At 37.7% G+C, this 19,581-nt stretch overlaps 1 protein-coding gene across 3 annotated transcripts in view; it reads right to left on the reverse strand.

The window, feature by feature from the left end:
• The window catches only part of ZBTB44 (zinc finger and BTB domain containing 44), a 71,760-nt gene that overhangs the window by 13,247 nt on the left and 38,932 nt on the right, over window positions 1–19,581 (reverse strand). For 2 of the 3 annotated variants that reach the window (XM_058687326.1, XM_058687327.1), the window contains exon 2: window positions 18,147–19,220. The exons of the other annotated variant lie outside the window; for it this stretch is intronic. In XM_058687326.1, the coding sequence (XP_058543309.1) occupies window positions 18,147–19,164 (1,018 nt within the window). In that variant the 5' untranslated portion in view covers window positions 19,165–19,220. The remainder of the gene's footprint in view (window positions 1–18,146; window positions 19,221–19,581) is intronic. 3 annotated transcript variants of the gene reach the window in all.

Consider the following 19,581-nt stretch of genomic DNA (forward strand, 5'->3'; position numbering starts at 1 on the left):
AAAAAGACAGCTATAAAGTGAATGCCTCCTTGCGCAACCTCTACACAAGTTCCACTAATACAATGCCAGCATCCTAGAAGTCCCCATTTACCCCTCCCTAATCACAAACCCTTCCAAGAGGTAACCACTCTCCTGTCTTTTTTTTTTTTTTTTATCATTATTTCATTCCCTTTTTCCTTGTCCCTCTTCCTTTTAAAAGTAATTTTATCTCCAACACATGTACCTATAAACTAGAGATTGGTTCTTGCTGGAACACAGCCACGAACCATCTAGGGCTGCTTTTACACCACAGTGGCAGAGTGGAATAACTGCAGTTATGACAGAGGCCATGTGGCAGCTAAGTCTAAAATATTTACTATCATGCCCTTTAAGGGTAATTGGCAACCCTCACCATCAACATACAGTTTAGTGTTACTGCCTGCAAGCTTTATATAAATTGAGTTACACTATATGTATTCTTATCTTCTCTTTCCTTCAGTATTATGAAGTTTAAACAGTTTGTAATATTCATAATCTATCCATTTCACTCTTAATGATGGACAGTGCCAGGCTATTATGAACAATGCTGCTGTGGGTATTCTTGTACAAGTAACTTAATACACAATACATACATGCATGCCTTTTCTAGGATACCTATACTTAGGAATGAAATTGTTAGATCATAGGCTACGTTTATCTGACTTCATTAGAAAGTGCTAAACTCTTTTCCAAAGTGATAGTACTAAATTTACATCACTATTTCCAGTGTATGAGAGTTAGGTCATTCTATACCTCATCAACACATGGTACTGTCAGATTTTTAAAATTTTGCTAATTTGGTGGGTGTGTAGCAATATTTCATTTGTGGTTTGAGTTTTATTTCCCTTACTACCAATGAGGTTGAGCACTTTTTCATATATATACTGAACCCCGTGGTGGGTGAAATGCCTGTTTGAGGCTTGTTATTCAGTTGTTTGCTTTTTACTATGAGTTTTTTTTTCCTTCGTATTTCAGTAATACAGGTTACAAATATTTTTGCCTCTTCCATGGCTTATCTTTTTACTCTTCTGATGACCAAACATTTAAATTTTATTTTTATTATTTTTTAAAAATAGGATTACTATGTATGTCAAGAGTTTTAACATTAAAAATTTTTTTTAATGTTTTTATTTATTTTTGAGAGAGAGCGAGCATGAGCAGGGGAGGGGCAGAGAGAAAAGGAGACACAGAATCCAAAGCAGGCTCCAAGCTCTGAGCTGTCAGCATAGAGCCTGATGTGTGGCTTGAACTCGTGAACCATGAGCTCATGACCTGAGCCAAAGTTGGACGCTTAACTGACTGAGCCACCCAGGTGCCCCTAAAAATAGTATTTTCCTTTATGGCTCTGGCTTTTTGGTCTTATTTTTAAAAGTCCTGGGGCCCCTGGCTGGCTCAGTTGGTGGAGTGAGAAACTCTTCATCTCAGGGTTGTGAGTTTGAGTCCCATGTTGGGTATAGAGATTAAAAATAAAACCTTAAAAGAATAAAAATAAAAATTCTTCCTTATTTCAAATTATCTTATGAAAAATTTGTTTTGCCTTTGACATTTAGGTCTTTTTAATTTTTTTTTTAAGTTTATTTATTTTGAGAGAAAGCAAGTGTGAGAGTGTGTGTGTGTGGGGGGGGGGCAGAGAGCAAGAGAATCCAAAGCAGTTTCGGCACTGTCCATGTAGATCTCACAGACTCGATCTCACAAACTGTAAGATCATAACCTGAGCCGAAATCAAGAGTTGGACACAATGGACTGAGTCACCCAGGTGCCCCTAGATCTTTTCTTTAATCCACTTGGAGCTGATTTCATAATCAACCACATTTATTGAAGTCTGTCTTTTCTTCTCTGCTCTGCAGTGCTCTAAGTGCTCTCATGCTCTGCAGTGCTCTAAGTGCTCTCATGCATGGGTCTGTTTCCAGGTTCTCTATTAGTCCCATCTGTTTGTCTCAACTTATATTAAAGCCAATCTTTAGTTACTAGAGCTTTTTAAATCTTGGTATCAGGTAGACCAGCAAGTCTTCTCATCTTGTTCATTTGCTTCCTGAATAACTTGGCTGTTCTTGGCCCTTTGCATTTCTCTATACATTTTAAAATGAGCTTGCTAAACATAAATGGCTAATAATCATTCTATTCCCCCCTCTCTATTAGTTTGGAAATTACATAATCCTTCCCCCTTTTTTACTGGTTACTTTAGAAATTAGACACATAATTATCAAAGTCTCAGTTAAACAAAACTTTTGAACATTAAGGATCTTAGGACAGTTTAAATCCAATTTCCACACAATCTTATTCTGCAACTTATGAATTATTGAGATTCAATAATAAGATTCAATAAATTATTGTTACTCTTTTATGCAAGCAGCATTTACCTACATTTGTCCATTCACTTCACTTCTTCCTTCACTCTTCATTTCTTCTAATATTAGACCTTCCATCTGTGTTCACTTTGTGTCTGCCTGAAGTCTGTCCTTAAGAATTTTCTTTTGTGAGGTTTTGCTGATGAATCCTGTTTCTGTTTCTTTGAAAATATCTATTATTTCAGTTTCATTGTCAAGAGCTATTTTTACTGTGTGTAGACATCTAGACCGGCCGTTATTTTCTTTTAGCACACTGAGGATATTATCTCACTGGTTTCTGATGCTATTAAAACGTCATACTTCTGAAGATAATGTCTTGTTTTGTCTTATTATTTTCTAAATTTTGTCTGTAATATGTCTAGGTTTGTATTTTTATTGTTCCTATTTGAGATTTGCTGGCCTCGAATCTATGGATTGATGTCTTTCATCAATTTTAGAAAATTCTCATTCTCTCTTCTCTTCTTAGGATGTCATCAAACCTCTGTTTGCATTTCCATAACCCTTATCCTCTTCTCCACTGTAGTTTCTACCATTGTCACTGTGAAGGTTAATTTTGTCTATCAACTTTACTGGGCTAAGGGATGCCTAGATAGCTGGTAAACCATTATTCCTGGGTGTGTCTGTTAAGAACATTTCTGGAAAGACTAGCATTTGAATTGGTAGACTAAGTAAAGAAGATACTCCACCACGGTGGGGTATTATCCAATCTGTTGAAGCCAGAATAGAACAAAAAGTTAGAAGAGTAAATTTGCTCTCTCTCCTTGAGCTGGGGTATCCATTTTCTCCTGTTCTTGGACACCAGCACTTCCAGTTCATGGGCCTTTGGACTTGGGACTTATACCATCAACCCTCCAGTTCTCAGACTTTCAAGATTTGTATTGGAATGACACCACCGACTTTCCAGGTCTAGCTGGCAGATGGTGGACTGTGGGACTAAGCCACCATAAATACGTGACTGAGTCCCTCCTAAGATATCTCCTTCTATATACCTATATACCTATTGGTTCTGTTTCTCTGGAGGACCCTAAAATACAATACAGTCTCTCTCTGGGTAGCATTCAGGTGATTTGTTTAAATTTATCTTCTGATTCATCAATTCTCTCTTCTGCAAAATCCAATCTGCTGCTAAAAGGTTGACAGAATTATTTTGGTTACTTTTTTCTCTTCTAGAAGTTCTATTTTATCCCCTCAAATGTGCTACAAGTTTTTTTATAGTATACTGTTGTCTGTAATTATTGTTCAAGCTTGTTTATTTCATTAAACCTAGTAAGCATATTTATTTTATATCTGTGCGTGAAAACTACGCCAATTTATTTCTGCTGCCTGTTTTTGTTTTCCTGTTGGTTATCTTTCTGCCGTGTTTCCTTGTGTGCCCTGGTTGTTTTTCACAGTGGTTATGGCCCTTGAAAAGGACTTGTAGAGGAATGATTTGCTTAGGTGAAGATGCATATACCCTGTTCCAGGGAAGCTTTGTTTGCTTCTTCTGCTAGGTTCCTGGAGGGCACTACTTAAACAAATTCAATGAAATTCCCTGGCCTCCTGGTGTAAGGAATAATCTGGATCTAAATCTGCAAGAAGGCTGGTCACTGGCTACAACTTCTCAGGGATATGTTTTTTACCCCTTTTCCTTTCCATCTTCTAGTTTGCTCACTGCCAAGGCAGCTGTTTCTACAGTCAGTCCCCTGGAGACTGGAGGAAGGGGAACAGGTTTAGTTGTAGTGGGAAAGTCCTTTGGGGTCCCTACTTAGTGTAGAGAAACTTCTCTAAGACTTCACAACTTTAACATGCTCTGGGCCTTAACTTCTGTTTGCCTTGCTCTTTTAGTTGATGAACCAAAGCCAATTTGTGTTCTGACAAATGTCTTAGGAAACAACCAGTTTTAGTGCTCTGACATCCACTTACCTCTCTGGGTTGTGCTCCCTCCATCCCAAATTTAACCTGGTAGGTCCCTAATTATCCTTTCAAATACTTTCAAGGTAACTTAAGAAAAAAAACAAAACCCACATTGCTGTTTTTAGTGGGAGGGGAGATCAAACAACCTAGCCTGTTCAAATCAGAGACTGAATTTGTCAATGTATTTATTGTATGCTGTTTCACCAAATGAAAAACCTGAGCTTGCTGAAGTTTTAAGAGCAAGCATGCTTTTGCTTGCAATATTTTAGTGAAAGCTAAACTGAACTAATTGTAACAGTTTGCATAATACAATACACATGTGGATATTTAATAAATATCATGTGTTAATAGAATGAAATTTCCTTCTGATGAAAACTTAGAATCCAGTACTTCAATTTTCCCCTTTGGAACACTTGAATTAGTTGGCATTACTAGGAAATGAATACATTTTCCACTTAAATAAAATTTTCCAAAAAAAAAAAAAATACATAACCTAATCCCTTTTGAGGCATCCAAACTTACTTTAGTAAGGGATCTGTGCTAGAAAATTTGTGACAATTTGCCTTGACTTCTTAAAAAAAGAATACTAATTTGTTTCTTGATGACTCATAGCAATCATCAAGAACACCAATTATTATACTATGTTCTAATACACTGATAAAATTTTTGAAAGGAGACAGGACTATGTGTATTTACATTCATCCCTAACTGTATCCATATTCTTCCTGCACACCTCCTCCTCACCCCTCAACCTCACCCTTACTGGTGTGTTTAGCATTTCTGCACATGCCTTTTTTTCTTTTTCTTTTTTTGAGAGAGAGCGAGCGCACACACACACAGGTGTGTGAGTGGTAAAGGGGCAGATAAGAGAGTCTCAAGCAGGTTTCATGCTCAGCCCCGACATGCGGCTCAATTCCACAACCCTGAGATAATGGCCTGAGCTGAAATCAAGAGTCAGAGGCTCAAATGACTGAACCACCCAGGCGCCCCAGTGCCTGCCTTGTCTTTTTCTCTTTCCCTTACTATCAAAGATGTTTACGCTTTTCCTTATGCCTACTTATCCAACTTATTCCAAATCCTTCTGATTTTTTTTTTTAAGATTTATTTTTGAGAGAGCATGCATCCATAAGTGGGGGAGGGGCAGAGAGAGAGGGAGACAGGGGATACAAAGCAACAGCGCTGACAGCAGCAAGCCTGATGTGGGGCTCAAAACTCATGAACCCAGAGATCATGACCTGAGTGGAAGTCGACCACCCAGGTATCCCTTTTTGATTTGTTTTTAATACAGTTTAGGAGACCTGATATTGTTGATTCTGTTTAAGAAACGTTCACTTGTCAATATTTCCCCATTCTCACTTTTTCCTTAAAGAAAAGGGAACTAAACATTAACAATTCAATCTGTCCTAGGATAAAAACTGGAAAATTCCCAGTATTTGGACCTGATCACCATGGACACACACAGAAAAATCTACTTTATAGTAGTATTCTGCAGTTATTCAGAGTGCTGGCAATATTAAAGGTTACAGGCAAAGACTGCAAAAAAAGACTGGAGGTTGTGACTAGGGCAAGTCAGGAAGACTGATCTGACATTTGCTCCTCACAATCAGATTACACTACTTCTAGGAGGTAGTGCAGTCTTGGTGAGGTGGAAATAAAACCCACTCTGCTCTGGACTGATTCTAGCATTGTCAAGAGTTTGCTTAAAATGCTGGTCAAAAAGAACTAAAATGCAGTATAAGATACATCCAGTAGATGTTTCCTCTTAAAACAGAGGACATTGTCCTCTTGCCCATGGTTATTAATACACTAAAAGATAAAAATAAAAACTACCACAAGTTAAATGAAGAGTTAAAGCACACTTTAAGAATTCTATCTATACTGTTGACACATAAATAGTGCTGTATCACTTATGTAACTATTGACAAAAATCTTTTTCCTGAGGTTAAAGTTTCTGCCAGTGATAACACAAGTAATCATATGAACTGGAATTTAATTGAATCAATTTAACAACAGAATATACATGCAATATTACTTTCCTTGAAGTATGGTGATGTTTCATAAATTATGTTTTTAAAAATTATTCTATTTATTTATTTATGGTGAGTGGGGGAGGGGCTGAGAGAGAGAGAGAAAGAGAGAGAGAGAGAGAGAGAGAGAGAGAGAGAGAGAGAGAGAGAGAGAGAGACAATCCCACTCTGAGCATGGAGCCTGATGCAAGGCTTGATCTCACAACTGTGAGATCATGACCTGAGCCAAAATCAAAAGAGAGATGCTTAACTGAGCCACCCAGGTGTCCCTGTTTCTTGAATTCTTGAATTATTTCTTGAATTCTTAAGATGGAGTTTTCTTTCTATACTATAGCGATTCTGCTTGCAGTGGTAATGAAGGCTAAGAATTCTGAACAGAAAGAACCTTCTCACCCTATGAAAAAGTAAAGCAGATTGTTACAGAGACAATCCAGCTTTCTATGGTAGGGGTTATCTTATGGAGAGATTCTGTTCTCTTCCACCAGTAAGTACTGTATGATAGCTTCTGTCGCATCAAACGGATTCCAGTTTTTTGCTGCTACCCAAGACACAAAAACTCTCCTGGTGGTGAAAAATAACTACAGTTGCCATCCGCTACTGAACATTTACCACATGCCAGCCATTCTTCCAAATGTTATACAGATTTTATCCCATTCAACTGACAAATAGAAAAGCAGCCCCTAACATCCAGGAACTGGCCTGACACTGACACTTAGGAATGGGCCTGGTGTTCACAGCTAGATCCTGGTGCTTTATGTTGGACATACTCACACAGAACACCAACATCAGACCAGGTCACAATGGTCTGAGACAAAACACATAATTTTGTTTCAGCAGAGCCAAAAACAAGGTCATTTGGCAATCACGAAAAAATCAAACATTCCCCTCTCTAGTTAATAAAAGTCACTGCTGCTTTAGGTTCACATTAGTCTGCAATCCTAGATATTTGTTAAGATACACAATCACAGGGGTGTCAGGCTGGCTCAGTAAAAAGAGCACACGATTCTTGATCATGAACGAGTTCGAACCTCATGTTGGGTGTAGAGCCTCATGTTGGGTGGGTATTCTTATTAAAAAAGAATAAACTTAAAAATATATATATACAATCACAGCTTTCCCTGCTTACTGATATCACCAGTCCTGAGCAAACCCCACTTCCACAAATCCTTCCTAAAGTCACCTAACACAAGCCAAATCCTCTAAGCCCTTTCTAACACCCTCTTACTGAGAAGTCCTAAGAACCCCAAGGTATGTGATCTCCTATGCTGCAACTGAGCAACAAACTCAACCTGCTAATTATAGTTGTGCTTCTGGTAGTCTCTGGCAACTGGGCACTGGCAGAAATGGAGGACCCGTGAAGATTCAACTGAAGTTCTTGCTGTCTTGCACTGGGCATCTTGTTAACAGAGTGTACATCTAAAATCCTTTTTGAGGTGCAACCTGCCCTTGGCTGGGAGGTAAGTTCATTATGAATTGAGCTCAAATATTTCACACTAAAGTCCTTCAGTGGTGGGTTCATTTTCCAGAAAACCTTTTGAGAATATTTTGGTTATCTAATCAAATCTGTCATTGTTTCTTGGTCAAACTGTTTGCTAGCCTTCCTGCTCCTATAATCTGTCTAGTGTGCTGACTCCTGTCTAAAAGAGGATGAGATTATAATGAGGATGGTGATTAGTCCATCTGAACTGGCCCTGGTGGCTGAGTTCAGAAGATCTCTGATTAGAAAAAACTTTTCAAAAATCTAAGAGGTATGACATAGATGAACCCTGAAAATATAGGGGCACCTGCCTGGATGGCTCAGTCTGACTTTGGCTCAGGTCATGCATGATCTAATGGTTCTAGAGTTTGAGGCCCACATCGGGCTCTCTGCTGTCAGCAAGGAGCCTGTTTAGCATACTCTGTCCCCTCTCTCACTCATGCAGTCACTTTCAAAAATAAACATAAAAAAAGACAAAAAAAAAAAAAAACCCAAAAATATTACAGAAAGTGACAGAAGCCAGTCAGAAAAGACCACATATTGCATGATCCCATTTATATGAAATATCTAGAATAGGCAAATCTATAGAAAGTGTATTTGCATTTGCCTAGGGCTAGGGTGAGACTAGGAGGGAGTCACGGCTAAGAGTTATATGGTTTAACAGGGTTTCTTTTTAGGGTGATGAAAATGTTATAAACTTGGGGGGGGGTGCCTGGGTGACTCAGTCATTAAGCATCTGACTTCAGCTCAGGTCATGATCTCATGGTTCATGGGTTTGAGCCCTGCGTCTGGTTCTGAGCTGACAGCTTGGAGCCTGGGGCCTGCTTCAGATTCTCTCGTGCTCTCTCTCTCTCTCTGTCCCCCTTCTGCTTGTGCTCTCTCTCTCTCTCTCTCAAAAATAAAATAAAATGATAAAATAAAGTAAAATAAAATAAAAGGTTATAAACTTAGACTGTGGGGGGGGGGGTTATAAACAGTCTAAGGTTATAAACTTAGACTGTTGCACAACTTTGTGAATATACTAACAGCCACTGAAGTATACGCTTTCATGGGTGAATTTTATATGTAAGTTGTATTTCTTTTTCTCTTCTTTTGTTTTAAGTAGGCTTCACACCTAGCATGGAGCCTAATGCAGGGCTTAAACTCATGACCCTGAGATAGAGACCTGAGTTGAGATCAAGAGTTGGACACTTAGCTACTGTGTCACCCAGGTGCCCCTTTGTAAGTTTGTATTTCAGTGAAAAGAAAACTTTTTTCAATGAAGAGGTTTTAAAAAGGGAAAACCATATAAATACTTTTTCAATTTTGTCTTTGTTTCCCTGAACACTGCTCTGCTTACTTTCATATGCCCAGAATCAGGTTTTGTCTGGTTCCTGATCAATGACAACTGTCCTTTAGCCAAGCCCTGAAATAAAAAGTTACACAAGCATTATTCTTATGGACCATCATAATTCTCAACGGGTTGTCTCAATCCAAAACTGCCATCTCTTCTAGGTCAAACATCTGCTTCCTTTATGTTTCTTCTCTGTAACACCAACGAGTACACTTATCTCTCAGCTGACACAATTCTACCAATGACAATTTGGAGCTGCAAGTGGCCATTTTGGGGGGAGCTTCTGACATAAACAAGACTGTTCACTTGAGATGCATCAACACCATGGAACACTGGAGTGGGGATTTTAAAAGGCACTGCTGTGGATATTTCCAATGTGTGCCTTTGCTGTCACTGACACAACCCTGGTAAAACCTGGATATAGACCAGGGCACCTGGGTGGCTCAGTTGGTTAAGTGTCCAACTCTTGGTTTCAGCTCAGGTTATGATCTCATGGTCTGTGAGTTCGAGCCCTGCATCAGGCTGTGCTGACAGCACGGAGGCTGCTGGGGATCCTCTGTCTTTCTCTCTCTCTGCACCTCCTTTGCTTGCTCACTCACTCTCTCAAAATAAACATTAAAAAAAAAAAAAATACAGGATGTCCTGTTCCTTAAAAAAGAAAAAAAAAAAAAAGCATGGCTACAGACCAAACAATGAAGTACACTTTTAAATACCTCCAAATGAGCAATCAGTTTGTTCTGGTTATTGTTTATTTTTAGGGCAGACTGAGGCTTACAATGCTAAAGAGCTATGCTGTAACGGTGGGGAAAAATTACTAGATTTTGTATTCCTGAGTGGGGAAATCCCAATTTATTCTCTAGTAACGGGACCACACATTCACTAGTATTATTACTGAAGAATTCCATAAATTTTATATCTTACTCATACTCTCCACTGTCCTTATCATCCACAAACTTCAAGAAAAATGAGGAGAACAAATATTAAGCAGTCAAAAAAAAAGAAATCTTGTCATTTGTGACAACATGGACTGACACAGCATTATGCTATGTGAAATCAGAGGAAGACAAATAACTGTATGATCTCACTTATATTTTTTAAAATGTTTTTATTGAGAGAGAGAGAGAGAGAGATAGAGAGAATGAGTAGGTAAAGAGTAGACAGGGAGAGAGAGAGTCCCAAGCAGGCTCTGCGCTGTCAGATCAAGAGTTGGACAGTTAACTGACTGAGCCACCAGGCTCACTTATATGTGGAATTTAAACAAACTGAGCTCATAATTAACAGAGAAGAGAAAAGATGATGCTTGCCAGAAGCAGAGGGTTGGCAGGGTGGGAGAAATAGGTAAAGGTGGTCAAAAGGTATACATTTCCAGTATAAAATAATTAAGTCATGGGGAGGTAACGTACAGCATGGTGAGTATAGTTAATACTACATTGTGCATCTGAAAATTGCTTAAGAGAGGTCTTAAAAGTTCTCATCACAAGAAAAAAAATTATGTAACTATGCGTGGTAATAGATGTTAACTAAACATACTGCAGTGATCACTTTGCAATACATGCAAATATCACATGATTATATAATGCTGTACATCAATTATACCTGAATATTAATAATAAAAGAAAATATCCCTGGTCTAAATTAAAAGTTTTAACAGACCAAAAAAACGGGGCAAAGAACCCCACAAGTGGAATGCTAAAAAAATTGAATACCATGTTTACTGTTTTCTTACCTCAAAACAAAACAAAACAAAACAAAACAAGGGAGTAAATGGATTCTAAAACTATAATCATCAAAGCACTTAAAAACCCTCAGACTTCCACAGCCCTAAGTATGGTAATACTTGATAGCAGAAGAGCCTTGATAGCAGTAAGATAAATCCTTTTTTGGACCCACAAGTTATCTCCTTAGGAGTTAATAACAGACTACCTTTTACAAGTGGGAATTTCAGTTTAAATCTTAGGTTCTAACCTTTTCCCAGCTGATATGAATGAATATACTTTAAGAGATTTGCAACTTTATCACAAACAAGTACGAGCTGCATTTTGAAAACATTCACCAAAGAAGCTTCTGAATGATTTAAAATCTGTGGAGAGTTTTGTTCTTCTGGAAAAGATGCCACCAGAGAAATTTGTCACTGAGTATCACGTAGAAAGGAATTGATAAGGTATTAACAACTGATTTAGCAGTAAAATTTCAAGGTGTTGTTCAGTAGATTCACATTTCCTAACTTAGAACGACATACATCACATCCTTCAAACTACTATACATCCGTTCCTTCTGAGGGATTCTCCAGAAGATACAGACTTCAAAAATGAACAGCTTTTTCCAAGATTAATTTTCTGATTCTTCAGTAGTCTTTTCTATCGATCCCTTTATTACTAATCACCACCAGTCCTGTCTATTACAACTAATGTGATTTCTCATCTTTATCCTATTGTTTTTGACTCCCTAAGATCTCATTTTGTCACTTAAGGAAAAACAAAACTCATAGGTTTTTCCGGACCAGAGCTACCCTTTTTTTTTTAAGTTTATTTATTTATTTTTTTGGGAGAGAAAAAGATCACGGGTGAGGGAGGTCCAGAGAGTTGGGGGGGGGGGGAGGGAGGGCAGAGGATCTGAAGCAGGCTCTGCACTGACAGCAACCACAGAGCCCAGTGCGGGGCTTGAATTCACAAACCATGAGATCATGACCTGAGCCAAAGTCGGAGGCTTAACCAACTGAGCCACCTAGGTGCCCCTTTAGCTACTATTTTAAATTTAACAGATCACTGAATCCATTATCCTCTGTCTGATCTGAAAAAATTTAATATTCCTTTAAATATGTCAGAAGGTAGCTTCTCTTTTAATGGCCCATTGTATCATATTATATCTCAGCTCTGAGCCTTGTGAAAAAAATGTTCCTTGATCTGACATCATCAAAATGCTTCTGCTGATGTCATTACAATCCCATCATCAAGGCCTATTCAATCAGAAACACACTAACACTGGGGCTATCCTGTTTCTGATAGTCAGAGCTTGTTCTCTTCGGAGACACTTCAGCCTAGTTTGCAGAAACTGTTTTAACTTTAGCCAAGGAATCTGTCCATTTTAAGGAACATAAAACTGACTCACTTCTGTCATAATGAATGAAACTTATATTAGCCCAAACTCCCCACCAGGGAGGGGCAGAGAGAGTGAGACACAGAATCCAAAGCAGGCTCCATCCACGCTTTGAGCTGTCAGCACAGAGCCCAATGTGGGGCTCGAGCTCATGAGCTGTGAGATCATGACCTGAGCTGACGTTGGACACTTAACCGACTGAGCCACCCAGGAGCCCCAAGGAATTTGTTCATTTTAAGGGACATAAAACTGACTCACTTCTGTTGTAATGAATGATATTTATGTTCCCCAAACTCCCACCACTAGGATACTACTTCTTATGTGAACATAGGGTTTACAGGTGCCTGCTGCACACTAATTTACCTTGTGTATTTGGGGTAACTGTTAGGGATTTTCAGATTTTAAAACTACCACATCAAACTGTTCAACTACGGTATGTTCCTGGTGGTCTTTTGTTGGAAGGCACTGACACACTTAATAGACAGGTATTACTATCCTCACCTTATAGTTATGGAAACTCAGTGAGGTTAAAGGACTTGCTCAAAGTCACACATCTATTAAGTGGCAGAAACCAGTAACAGAATCTAGATCTGTCTGACTCCAAATTCTAATTTTTAATCACTAGTTATACGACTTCTCTATATGTTCAGTGTTGTAATTCTACCTGCCCACTTCAAACTAATTATTTATTCACTACTGCTGAGAAAAATGTCACATTACCTCTCAATATTCTAACTGACCCCTGTAACAATCACTTTACTTTTAATGGCAGATTTTAAAATTTAGGAAAAACTGAATTCCTTTAACATAGCAAACTGTGGACTTTATAGTACTATTTATTTTGTCTTTGATACATAAAGATGATACTTCAAGACAAATAATTAAAAAGCCATATTATGAATTCTTTCTCACTTATATTTTTTCTTAAACTATACCAGATATTGATGACCACCTTTTTGAGTACCAGGACCCAACCTAAATTTAGTAGTCTTTTTTCTCTTTTATTGCTGTATTTATTGATTCTCTAAACTGGGGATATCCGATTTTACAACCCTATGCTGTGCAATTGGCAATAAAAGGAACTTAAAAGAACAAGTAAAATCCTATATGGATTAATTTCATGGATAATCAAATTATTACTTCAGAATTTTGTAATAATGGATGTATTAAATATTATATTCTCAGTCCCTAGGAAAGACAAACTACTTTTAGATATCTTCTTTAAATAAATTAGTAAGTAAAAGTAAATACTCTTATGAAGTATTCTTACGGAATATGGAAAAAAAAGTACTATAAACATTTTTCCTTACTCCTGCCTACATACTTTATTTTTTTTTAATTTTTTAACTTATTTATTATTTGATTTATATCCAAGTTAGTTAGCATACAGTGTGTAACAATGATTTCAGGAGTAGATTCCTTAATGCCCCTTAGCCATTTAGCCCATCCCCCCCCCCACAACCCCTCGAGCAACCCTCTGTTCTCCATATTTAAGAGTCTCTTCTGTTTTGTCCCCCTCCCTGTTTTTATATTCTTTTTGCTTCCCTTCCTTTATGTTCATCTGTTTAGTATCTTAAATTCCTCATATGAGTGAAGTCATATGATATTTGTCTTTCTCTAATTTCACTTAGCATAATACCCTCCAGTTCCATCCATGTAGATGCAAGATTTCACTCTTTTTGACTGCCGAGTATATATATATATACACACCACATCTTCTTTATCCATTCATCCACTGGTGGACATTTCTGCCCACATATTTTGACTGCCTACTATAGCAATTTAACTTTACTGTAAGGCTTTGTTTTATTGTATAGATTTGAAGTTAAGATAGGTTAATTGAGAGTGATTACTACATTTACTATGAAGGCAAGGAAAACAGCTTTTAGATTATTTGACTATATGATATTCAGATCATAGTTACTCACATGTCAGCTTCAAAATAGAGTCTACATCTTTGAGAGTATATATTGGAAGTAAATTATATAACTGATAGGTATATTCTACTGAAGTTCCTAACTTCTCTTAATCATGTTAGTAAGATAGAAAGGCAAAATCTGAACTGATTAGATATACTTGAGAGTGATAAAATCAGACTATTTCACATGCCTAGTTAGCAAGATATTAATATTTGGTTTCTAAGTTCTCAGATAAACGATTAAAACAGTAATATTCAGGTACACCTGGGTGGTTCAGTTGGTTGAATGTCTAACTCTTGATTTTGGCCCAGGTCATGATCTCCTGATTCATGGGATCAATCCCCGTGTCAGGCTCTGTGCTGACAGCATGGACCCTGCTTGGGATTCTCTCTACTATCCCCCTCTGCCCCTCCCCTGCTAAGTAAATAAATACACTTAAAAACAGTAATATTCATTAAATAGTTAATTATTCAGAAAATGTTGAGGATTAAAGACTAGTAATTTAACAAAAACTCATGAACATATAGCTAACATCTCCTGCCATCAAATACATTACTGAATGTGTGTTCACTTGAACCCTTCAAAACTATCTTGACTCATGTCCATCAACAGATGAATGGATAAAGATGTAGTGTGTGTATATGTGTGTACACATATACACACACAAAGCAATCAAAACTGCTCAGCCATTAAAAAAGAATGAAATCCCACCATCTGGAATAACATGGATGGACCTAGAGGGTAAAATGCTAAGTGAAATAAGAGAGAGAAATACCATATGATTTCACTCATATGTGGAATTTAAGAAACAAAACAAAGAAAAAAAAAAAGGAAAACCGAAAACACTCTTAAATATAGAGAACTGATGTTACCACGGGGAAGGTGGAGAGGTAGTTTGAGTGAAATAGGTAAAGGGAATTAAGAGTACACGTATCACCTGAAGCGCCTGGGTGGCTCAGTCAGTTGGGTGTCCGACTTCAGCTCAGGTCATGACCTCACCATTCTCGAGTTTGAGCCCCCCGTCGGGCTCTTTGCTGACAGCTCAGAGCCTGGAGTCTGTCTCAGATTCTGCGTCTTCCTCTCTCCCTCTGCCCCTTCCCTGCTTGTGCTCTCTCTCTCAAAAATAGAGTACACGTATCATGATGAGCATCATGTAATGTACGGATTGGTAAATCACTATATTGTACCCCTGAAACAATATAACACTATATGATAGTTATACTGGATTTAAAATTAAAAAAAATAAAAAAGAAAAGAAAAATATGACTTGATCCAAATTCAGGAATATGATCTTTAATTGGTGCTGTGGGTAGAACTGTGTCTCCCTAAAAAAGATATATTCAAGTCCTAACCCCCAATACCTAGGAATGTGACCCTATTTGGAAATAGGGTCTTTGCAGATGTAATCAAGTTAGACAAGGTCATCCTGAGTAGGGGGGCCCTGATACAAGAAATGGTGTCTTTGTAAGGTAAGGGAGATTTGGTGCCAAAAACACAAGGAAGGCACATGAAGACAGGTATAACTCAGGGGGGTGCAACTACAAGTTGAAGAACAGCAAGTACTAGTAACTGCCAGAAGTTGCAAAGAGGCAAAAAAATCCTCTACAGCCTTCAAAGGAGCACGGCCTTGCTGACACCTTGATTTCAGACTTCTGGCCTTCTGAACTACGAAAGAATAAACTTCTGTTGTTTAAAATAATCCAGTTGTGGTACACTTTGTTGTGGCAACACTGGGAAATTCATAGAGTGGGTCAAAATTCAAGAAATCAACAAAGTTAATAGAGCATTCCTGGTTCTCCAATCTTTTGGAGAAATCCTCTTTATTATTTTTTATTGGCTTTTCTTTTCTCCCTGAAGATAGCTATTTCTTAAGGATCAGTCCTTTGGTTTTAGCTCTTACATATATTTTTTCCTTGAGATTCATTCAGTCACTGCTAAAAGAAAAAGACTCAGGGGCGCTTGGGTGGCTCAGTTAGTTAAGTGTGACTTCAGCTAGGGTCATGATCTCGTGATTCATGGGTTTGAGCCCCACATCCAGCTCTGTGCTGACAGTTCGGAGCTTGGAGCCTGGAGCCTGCTTCGGATTCTGTGTCTCCCTCTCTCCCTGCCCCTCCCCTGCTCATACTCTGTATGTCTGTCTCTCTCAAAAATAAACATTAAAAACAAAAAGTTAAAAAAGAAAACAAAAACAAAAAACCGAAACTGGAAATCTTCAGTCTTGATTTCACCAATCTTCCTTTTTCAACTGCTTTGTAGCATAACATTACTTGGACCATCACCCAATTAACCAAATTGACCTTGTTGGCTTATTCTTAAAACTAGGTTCCCACCTTCTTCCAATGATTTTCAAGTTATAGTAACTGAATTTCATAGACTCCTACCCATTACATAATTACCAATATTTTTTGTACCATTCACTAAGAAAAAGTAACTGTAAAAGATTAATTATAATAAGACATTTCTATTTAGATAATATGAAAAATTATGACAAAAATCAATGAACTTAAAATGTTATCACTATTTTTCTAGTCACCTAGAGGTCTCTAACCTTTCCCATTCCCTCAATCCCTATATTCAATATCATCAGGTAGTAATGATTCTCCCTTTATGAAGTCTCTCAATCTCTTAATATCCATTATCTTTATAGTTTTACTCTAAGCATCTTCATTCATACAAAAACAACTAGTGTAACTGGTTTCTGAGACCGTCTCTGTCTAGCCAACCTCCACTGCATACCAATACTAAATTAATTTTCCCAACTATCTGTAAATGTGTTATTTTTATTCCCTTTAAGGTAGACTCCTTATTACCACTAGGATAAAATTCAAACTTAAATGGCCTAGCTGTGACAGACACTGCTAGTTGCACACAATATCCATTCTCCAATTTTGTTTGAGGCAGTTATATACCCAGTGAATATACATCTTCTCAAATTCCCTTATAGCTAGGGAAGACCACATGACATAATCTGGCAGAAGCTTTTTAGGGATTTCTGGGAACATCTGTGCTTTTCTGACACAAGCACTGCCCCTTACTAGAATATGAGGCTAAAGATGAAGCAAACATCATGTAACCATGAAGCAATAAATTTATCGATGAAACTGACCAACTAAGGATGGTGGATTATAAATATACAAGGGATACAAATATACAAGGAACCTAGGCCAATGATTACACTGTAAAGCCACCATACCAGTCCTGGACTTCCTACTTCTGAACACTTTATGTGATAAAAATAAAATCCTGTTTGGTCTAAGCCACTTTGAAGGGATCTGTTATCTGCAGTTGAATGCAATCCTAACTGAAGCTTGTGTTTAGACTCTTCACAATATGCTCAACTGCTCATTTTGTCTTCTCTCATTATTTCCAATACTTGAAGGCTTCCATACTTTATTCACATTATTTTGCACTGAATTTGCCACTCACCAAACATGCAAAGGTCTTCCACACCTCTGTGCTTTTATTCATTTTCAAAGAAATGTCATTCCCTTTCCTGGGCAAACTTGTACTTACTAAAATACATCTCGAATATATTAGTGTTAACTTGCTCTTTTTGTGGTGAAGCCTTAACACTTTGTTCATATCTCCAGCCTAGTGCTAGATTTACACATCTGCTTTCTCAATTAGACTATTAAATCCTCAGTTGCAGAGACTATGTCTTTTTTATCATGTATCCCCAACGTTTGGCACATGGTAAGTTTTCAGTAAATATTTTGAGAAAGAATAAAACACTAACTGGATTTTTAAAAACTGGTATATTTTGCATTGAAAATAATTCACAATTCATATATAACATAATCTGCCTTTATCTCATCAGAAATCGTTTAACTATTCTCTCTTGTTCCCAATCCATAACTTATAAAAAAAAAAAAAAGTACTAATAGCATCTAAAAAAATCCAGTTATCATGTTTTATTCTTTTTAATGTTTCCTACAGGATCCAGCACAAAACTTTGATCTAAAAGATACTTAAAAATGCTCATATTGACTTGAAAAACACAAAAAAACATCATGAAACACACAGAAGACATTATACCTATAGAGGAAGACTGTGGACTAATCAGAAGGTCTTCTTGAACTTGTTCGCTTCCCGGCACTGTCTGCTGATCACTCAGTGAACTCTGAGATGCACTGACAGGCTGAGACACTTCCTCATGGACTTCCTCATCACTTAACCTTTCTACTTTGACCCGGACATCTTCTTCGGTACCCAGTGGCAAGGCAGTTTTTGTGCTCTCACAAGTCACATAATCAGCCATTCTTCTACCTGTCTCAGATGGGCCGGGTAATTCTAAAGTCCGGGTATTTTCTACCTGTTTAGACTTATCAGGCTGAATCCTTCGATCAATTCCAAAAGGAAAAGTCCAGGGAAAAGCTAAAGAAGAGTCAACTGGTTGATTTCTATTTTCTGAGTAGGAAGCTGAAGAATTCAATACCTGGGGAGAACTTGTCTGCGTGCTACACTTCACAGGACTTTCAGGAGACATAACAATGTAGCTTTTGCGCTTTCTCCGGGATTCTCGGCAGACAGGAATGGTTCTTTCTACCACACTGCACTCTGAAGACACAGGAGAAATACTTCCATCTCGGGAAGTAAAATTGCAGTTTGAGTTATTTTCTTGTCCAGCATCTAGACCCTTTTCTGATTGGCTGTTGGGTGTATTCCATAAAATGCTTGATTTCATGAACTCTGAGCAGGTGCTAGCAACACTGAACATTTGCATATAGCTGGCTGCAGCTAGAACATCAATGATATTTTCTGTGTTAATTGACAGAGTGGCTGTGTACGCATATTCTAAAAGGGGTATAAAGCCAGTTACTGTAACATGATGCAAATCCAACACATTCTTGTTCTCATCCTCTGCTTGGCCTACAAGTTTGGTGCGAAAGAAATCACTGCAAGCTGCTAGTACCACCTTATGTGCCCGGAAGATTTTGTCCTGGACACGAATAGTGATATCACAAAAATGTCCATCATTTCGCAGCATATTTAGCTTTCCAAGCATTTCCTGGCTGTGGGAAGAGGAGCTATGAGTAAATGTTTTCACACCCATCTTTTCCTTCCTCTTCTACAGATGCTCTTCAAGGATGCAAATGAATCAGAAATGTCCTAAAAAATATATAAAATAAGCATTAATTGATAGTTTAGTGGTTGAAATAGAAGGTGGCTTACTTTATTTTCATGTAGCCACTGCGTTAAATAAAAAAGCTGAAGGATGGTAGTGAGAAAGTTCAAGGTAGAGAATATATTATTTTCTCTAACATTCCCCCAAACTCTCCTATCAGTGGAGTCTGTGAGCTAATGTTTAAAGGAGCTGGATAGTTTTAAATAATAATAGTTTGTATATAAGACAATTAAAGAGTGCTTTCTATATGTCAGACACTGTTCTAAATGCTTCACATTTGATAATTTAGTTGACTGTCATCTCTCTGTCAAGAAGTACATCATTACCCCTGTTTAACAGAAAAAG

This window comes from Neofelis nebulosa, chromosome 10 (assembly GCF_028018385.1).
Source record: "Neofelis nebulosa isolate mNeoNeb1 chromosome 10, mNeoNeb1.pri, whole genome shotgun sequence".
Classification (NCBI taxonomy): Eukaryota; Metazoa; Chordata; class Mammalia; order Carnivora; family Felidae; genus Neofelis; species Neofelis nebulosa.